Source organism: Solanum dulcamara, chromosome 12 (assembly GCF_947179165.1).
Source record: "Solanum dulcamara chromosome 12, daSolDulc1.2, whole genome shotgun sequence".
NCBI lineage: Eukaryota > Viridiplantae > Streptophyta > Magnoliopsida > Solanales > Solanaceae > Solanum > Solanum dulcamara.
Window position 1 is genome coordinate 65,129,481 of NC_077248.1, and position 7,754 is coordinate 65,137,234.

Genomic DNA, 7,754 nt, shown 5'->3' on the forward strand with positions numbered 1-7,754 from the left:
AATACTATTCTTGATTTCAAAATTCAACACTTAATTTAAACTTTAGGACTTATTTAATACTACTAATCTTATTTTAAATTATTCCAAGGCTCAATAAAGACTAATCTTATTCCAAGGTGTAAATTTAATTTAAGGTTCATATTATTTTAGTTCAAGGTTCAATTTAAGTTAAGGTTCAAATTATTTTAATTCAAGGTTCAACTTTAAGTGTAGGTTCAAATTATATGGAATTCTTGTATTTTATTTATATTTATTAAATCCCTCGTTGCTTTTGCTTCAAATATCTGCATTATTAGTAAAATATCGTTTTTTTCTTCTAGAAAGGAAGATTTAATAAATGTAGACAAGTCCAAATAGTCTAGACACAAAAAATCAAGAAAACGATTGATAGAGAAATGACGTGCAATAATGCAATATGAATTTTTCTAAACTTTCAAAGACGTGTGGTTGGACTGTATTTCCTTGCTCACTAAAAGCCGATCAGGAAATTATAGTTTTTAAATTAATTTATTTAATTAAGAGAAGGTATGAAGTTGGATGACATAAGATGTAATGTATTTATATTTGTATTTTTATGATCGAAGGTATAAATTTATCTCAAACTTAATTTTATATATTTTAGAGGTGTATAAAAATCGAACCGAAATAAATGTTAATGATTTATTGCTATTGGGTTAACGGTTATTTAATATTTTCATAAAAAAATAATTATTGGGTTAACGGTTTGATATTGATTTTATAATATTGGGTTATTAGGTAAACCGATAACCCATTAAGACTATAATTGTTTACTAATTTAATTTTTGGTATTTTACTCATGCACAAATATAAAACAAAAAATATTAATATAAATATATAAATCAGTTAATCACTATGTAATGCTATTTAATATTTAATATTTTAGTATTTACCCTTTAGGCTTTGCCACTTTAGGTTCAACGACAAGGGTTTGCAAGTTGCTACGACGGCGGCTTCAGAATTCGTATATTTGTTTTAAAAGTTTTTTCTATTTGTTAAACTGAAAACCGAACCGTTAAAGACTAAAAACCGATAAATCAAAAACCAATAACAAATATTTTATTGGTTTGGTTATCGATTTAGCGTATTTAAAAATAAAAAACGTATAAATCAAACAGATAATATTTAAAATCAAAACAAATCGACCGATATACACCCCTTAATATATTCCACCTTATTCGATGAACCAATTGGACCCTTAAGACTTTTAATTAATTAATTTATTTAAAAAGTCACTTTCTTCTCATCTATTTTAGCATACTGAGGATGGGACTGATCCCCACCAACAAATGCATGGACCACACCGTTTATTTCAATCCAACTACATCCTGGGCTCTTCTTAAAGCCAGAATCCTTCTGCTTAACTCTAACATGAGCAGCGTCATCCCATCTCCCAGCAGTAGTATACAAATTAGATAAAAGAACGAAACCGCCTGGACTTTCAGGTCCTAGATATTGGATCTTATTGGATATTTCTTCTGCTAGAACAATATGCTTATGGATTCTACATGCAACTTCTTTCCAGTTTTTTTTCTTAATCAACCATAGGGTGTTATCATATTGTGTGCTAGTGAGTGAATTATAAGGCTTATCCATATGGAAATATCATATTACAACTTAAAAATTGCAATCTCTTCATTTGCAATTATCTTTGTATTGGGATGGACATGGAGAATCTTAAATTATGTTTGGTTCAAACCAAGAAAATTGGAGAAATGTCTAAGACAACAAGGTTTCAAAGGAAATTCTTACAACTTGTTGTATGGGGATATGAAAGAGATGAAGAGGATGATTGAAGAGGCTATATCCAAGCCTATCAATTTCTCACATGACTTGATTTGGCCCAGAATCAACCCCTTCATCCACAAAACCATCACAAATTATGGTAATTTTTTTTTCAAGTAACTAGTTCGCTTATTATGGTTAGAGCACTTTTGGATTGGTTTATAAGTCGTTTTCATCTTTTTTGAGTATTTGACTAACCAATTTAAAGTCATTTTATGCTTAAAATAAACCAAAAAAATAATTGGTTCTGTTTAACTTAGATTATTTAAAACAGTTTCAAGCTAAAAAAAAATTAATTGAGTAACCCAACTAATTTTTTTTAGCTTATAAGTTAAAGCTAAACTACTTGAAATAAGTTAAGCTAAACTGACCCTCAATATTTATTATGGGTCATATTTGCTTCTTTGATCTCTATTAAAAAATTATATATCAGAAAAGTATGACAATAAATAAATATAACTTTTTAGTGTAAAGAGACAAATATAACCATTTTTTATATTTACTATATGTTATCTTTTAGTTGATTTGGTATGTGGAATTTTTTTACTAATATTATTGTGATTAAAATATTTATACCATCAGATCATATTTATCTATTGTTGTCATTTATAAATATAATATTTTAAGGAGGGTAACTAGTATATATCCTTGTAGATAAGTTGATAGTATAAAATATGTTTTACACGGACACTATATATAACTTAAGCTCTTAAATATACTAATGGGATAAATTATAAATTTGGTAAATAATGTGTATGATCATTCATCATTCTCTATTTAAATATCGAGCTTTTACGTGTAATAAGGTTTAAACCTATCGACAAACATATCTAACCTACATATCATGTGTTTTTCTTAGCACTAACCAAAATTCTGATAAAAGTCATATACCATATTTGGCATGTTATCAATCTATGCTTGCCACTATAATGTAATTATATAATAGTGTAACATTTTTTTCAAAACATATCATGCATACTCACATATGTACACTAGAGACATACAACCATAGATGTATATATACATTTGCCTGCCATCGTAAATATATACAAGTCAGTCATATATACATAAAATGATCGTAGTCTAACTAACATACATACATACATACCTATATACAATAGAAATTCGCTATAAAATGAAAATCTAGCTAGTTAAAAGTATTATTAAAATGAATAATTAGTAAATTTAAGTTGTTATATCGCGTAATTTTCCCTTTTTCAATTTTGTAGGTAAGAATTGTTTTGTGTGGATTGGGCCAAAACCAGCAGTCTTAATCACAGAGCCCAAACTGATAAGGGAGGTGCTAACAAAGAACTACGTTTATCACAAGGCACGTGGCAGCCCACTATCTAAGTTGGCAATATCTGGGCTTGCGGCCCATGAAAAAGATAAATGGGCCACACATAGAAGGATTCTCAATCCTGCTTTTCACCTTGACAAGTTGAAGGTTTGAAACTTTGCTATCATTTTAATTTATTTGTCTGATTTTGATTGATAAAAAGTTTAATAAAGTAAAGAAGATTTTTTGAATCTTGTCATTTTAAACTAAAGATATATAGAATATACAAAATGATCTTCAATCTTGTGGTATTAAATATGTCATGCGGAAAGTTAAAATTAAATAGTTGTCAAAAAAAAAGAGACATTCTTTTTAGAACAATTAAAAAGAAAAGTAAAACATATAAATTAAAATAGAGAGAGTATTCAATTTCTCTTACTACTATTATTCCACTTGTTTCCATTTAGTTGTCATAATTTGACTGAGCATAGAAGTGAACGCAGAAGGTAATATAGGTTTGGCGAATTCAATAATTTTGGCTTAAATTTTATATTTGTATTAAAAGATCCATTAAACTTGTAGTCAATTGTCTTAACGTTTCTATGCCTAACAACGCTTCTTTTTGACTTTTAAATGTGTAATGTGTTTACTCCTTTATATTTTGATTCATTTTAGCAAAAAATTTAACCCCATAATTGTACACTTATATTGTAATAAAATATTTACATCATCAATGTACTTTAACATGTTATCGCATGTGTTATCTTTTGTCTTACTTTTATAGGTTATTAATTGCTTTTAATGAATAATTGTCTAGAATTATTTTTATGTGATTTATGGCGTAGAAGTTTTATTATATCGTTAATTTATAGAAATTAAACTCTTAGAAGTCTTATTAATGTGCAGCATATGCTACCTGCGTTCAAATTGACTGTTAGCGAAATGTTGAACAAATGGAAGGAAATTGTTTCGAAAGACGGATCAGAGATAGATGTGTGGCCATATCTTCAAACTTTGACCAGTGATGCAATTTCAAGAACTGCTTTTGGTAGTAGCTATGAAGAAGGAAAAAAGATTTTTGAACTTCAAAAAGAACAAATTGAATTAATTTCAGAAATGACACGATCAATATACATCCCAGGATGGAGGTACAATAAAAATTATTTATTTCTTTATGAATTCTCAATAAAATCTGTTAGGTGATATTTCAATAATTTTGAAAACGTTAGATTCAATTTTATTATAATCATCAAAGTCTTATTAGTTTTCAATGTGGTTCATTAATAATTGTTGCAAATAATTTGAGATTCATTTTTGACATCCTTGGTTCTAATGCAAATACATGAATTTATTCATTAACTTTATCTATGCTCTTTTTTTTTTAATTCTTAATTAATCTACAGGTAGGTCTTGTTTCTTTTGAAATTTTAAAATAATTGTTACTTGAAAATTTTTAGAGAGAAATTTATCAGAATGTGAAATTGATTCAAGTATAAAAAGGTAAAGTTCTTAAATATAAAGTTGTGGGGATGCAATCATACCAACACTAACTAGATTCCGTCAAAATTCCGAAAATTAAATGTGTTTGAGAAAAAAGTATGTAGTACTAGGATGGATTATTCTGAAAAGTTTTTGTGTTTCATTCCTCATTTGAAAATATTGTCTTAATCATTTTTTTTAGTTCGTGAAAAAGATTTTAACTATCTTCAAGAAGCATGTTTACGAGTCTCTAAGTCTTCTAAGTCTATTATGTTTCTTATATAATGATGTTTCTAACAATAATTAAAATGTTATCATGATCATGAGCTATAGGTTTGTGCCAACTAAAAAGAACAAAAGGATGATGCAAATCTTCTATGAAGTAAGAGCACTTATATTGGGAATTATCAATAAAAGAATGAGGATGATTGAAGCAGGAGAATCACACGATGACTTATTAGGTATATTATTGGCATCCAATTTAAAAGAAATCCAACAACACGGACATAAGAAATTTGGTATGAGCATTGATGAGGTGATTGATGAGTGTAAATTGTTCTATTTTGCTGGGCAAGAGACTACTTCAACTTTACTTGTATGGACAATGATTTTATTGTGCAAATATCCTATTTGGCAAGAAAGAGCTAGAGAGGAGGTTTTACAAGTGTTTGGAAGTGATGAACTTGACTATGACAAGTTGAATCAACTAAAAGTAGTAAGTATTGCCTATATCCTCAATTATTTTAATTTTAACTTTTTGTTATTGCGGTAGTATCTGAGTTAGTTTGCAAGTTGTACCTCAACCGGCTAGTTTATATATAAACGGGAAACTTACATAAATATAACTAATTTAGGAGTTAATTACTTAGATACACTCTAGTTTGCAATATTACTTATCTTACCAGATTTTGGTACGTTCATTACATGTATCTCGTGATACATGAGTCAAAATTAAGAGTAATTTATTCTAGATACATTGTATCCAAGTGGATTCACATTTATCTGAGATACATAACAAATTTCTATCGCTTTTCTCCCATCTCGCTCGCCACTCTCCTATGTATCTGAAATACTAGATACATGCGAATCACACCAGATACATACAGATACATGTATCTAGTGTAATTCGCATGTATCTGAGATACATAACGAATATCACTCGCCTTTCTCCCTATTATGGTGTATCTGATGGCAAAACTACATATATCTAATTGTATCATCCTTAATATATGGTAGAAAACTCTTAACGAGTGGTAAAATACATAATATTTTGAAATTATATGTAATAATAGTATATATGATAGTGAAGTATGTCTAATTTATATAGTTTTTCCTATATAAATATATCGGAAAACCCTACCAACCAAAGATTGGGTAGATGAGAAAAAATTTCATAGAATTTTTTTCCTGTCTCCTGATGAAATTTGAAGTCTTAGTCTTCCATGCTCACTTCTTTGACGACTGCGCCATTTTATGAAGCACTAGTCAACTTTCACTTTATTGCACCTAAGTCAGCAAACCACTTTATGTAATAAAAGAGTCATTTAGCTTTACGTACGTATCACCAAAAAGTCACTAAATTAGTTTTTATAATCAAAATGTCACTGAACTTTGTTTAAGTATCATCAAAATGGTAACTGTGCACATAGTATTCTCCTATGATACTTTTTGTAGATACTTAGGAATTTCGTGTGTGCAATAAAAAAAAAGGAGTGATAGTTTGCAAACTTACCTTTGGTGCTTCACTTAATCAAGTTCTAAATTCTATTTTATCTTCTAAGATTAATATGTTTATATGGCTGTGATCTATTATTCTATAGGTGACTATGATCTTTAACGAGGTCTTAAGGTTGTATACATCAGCATATGCAATTAATCGAATGGTAAATACAGAAACAAAGTTAGGGGATTTGTGTTTACCCTCTGGGGTGCAACTCATATTAGCAACAATTTTAGTGCATCATGATACTGAAATATGGGGAGATGATGCAATGGAGTTCAAGCCAGAGAGATTTAGTGAAGGAATATCAAAAGCAACAAAAGGAGAAGTTGTATTTTTTCCATTTAGTTGGGGTCCAAGAATATGTATTGGTCAAAACTTTGCTATGTTAGAGGCAAAAATGGCAATGGCCATGATTCTAAAACACTATGCATTTGAACTTTCTCAATCTTATGCTCATGCTCCTCATCCATTGTTGCTTCAACCTCAATATGGTGCTCAATTGATCATGCACAAGTTGTAGAAGTGGTCATGTGTTGTCTTTTAAGTCATGCTATATTATGTATTGTTCTTTAACTAGGATTAAAGGATTGACATAGTAGACTATGTATAAGTGAAGTCATATATTGTTTTGTAAGAGTGGAGTACTTTTTCATAATAATATTAGTGTACTTCATGTTTGTGCCTTAAAATTGTTTATCCTTAGTATTGTGTTACTCTCTTCTTCCCTTACAATAAGATGATAATAACCTAGATTAAATTCATGATTTTTTTAGTCATATGACCTTTTTTTATAGGAGATATCGGTAAATAAATTTAAAATACAAGAGATCATGAAAATTTTCATCAAGAATTAACATGACTATATGAATATATTGCTTCATGATATTCGTCTTCCAAGGACAAACTAGAGACAGGAAATTTCCACCCGAAGGAAATTTCTGATCGTGCTTGGACCTATTTGTTAATGATCTTCACCGAGCGGTGCAACATAAACATCTTAGCATTGTAGGAATTTTGGAAGCAATGAATCCACTATCGTCGTGGCCTAAACCAAAATAAAAACTTCTGAATGGATGACTGGATTCTATCAAAATCCCTAAACAAGCTACACTTGAACTCCATGAGGAAGTAATATCGATGGTATAAGTACCAGAACAACCATAGGAGTTCTTGGGGGAAATCGTCTGCCAGCAGAATGAACACATGGCAGAATTGAGTTCAAAATGATTGTTGTGATGAAAAGTAAACATGTTCCCATTCAATTGAAGCACATGAAAAATAAGTAGCAGCAATAAGTACAGTTTGTGAATGGCCGACCATTGAAGAAATTATACACAGAAGAGAAGACGGTGCGATCAATATTGAAGAATGTAGGAACGTCGGTGAAGGTGGTTGCCGACTATTAAAAATAAGAACCACTAGTTGAAAAATAATTAAGCACATGTATGATTGTATTGTTATAAATAGGGA

At 29.5% G+C, this 7,754-nt stretch overlaps 1 protein-coding gene across 1 annotated transcript; it reads left to right on the top strand.

Moving 5' to 3' along the window:
* The first annotated feature begins 1,322 nt into the window (after positions 1-1,322).
* LOC129876519 (cytochrome P450 CYP72A219-like) lies at positions 1,323-6,971 on the top strand. The gene is made up of 5 exons (XM_055951972.1): positions 1,323-1,903; positions 3,033-3,250; positions 3,989-4,230; positions 4,895-5,276; positions 6,382-6,971. Exons 1-5 carry the CDS (start codon positions 1,615-1,617, stop codon positions 6,802-6,804), a joined length of 1,554 nt encoding a protein of 517 aa, XP_055807947.1. The 5' UTR covers positions 1,323-1,614; the 3' UTR covers positions 6,805-6,971.
* The last annotated feature ends 783 nt before the right edge of the window (positions 6,972-7,754 follow it).

Coding starts and splice junctions, on each gene's coding strand:
- LOC129876519 (XM_055951972.1), top strand. CDS start 1,615: ATGGAAATATCATATTACAACTTAAAAATTGCAATCTCTTCATTTGCA. Junction 1,904..3,032: donor CAAAACCATCACAAATTATG/GTAATTTTTTTT, acceptor TCAATTTTGTAG/GTAAGAATTGTTTTGTGTGG. Junction 4,231..4,894: donor ATATACATCCCAGGATGGAG/GTACAATAAAAA, acceptor CATGAGCTATAG/GTTTGTGCCAACTAAAAAGA.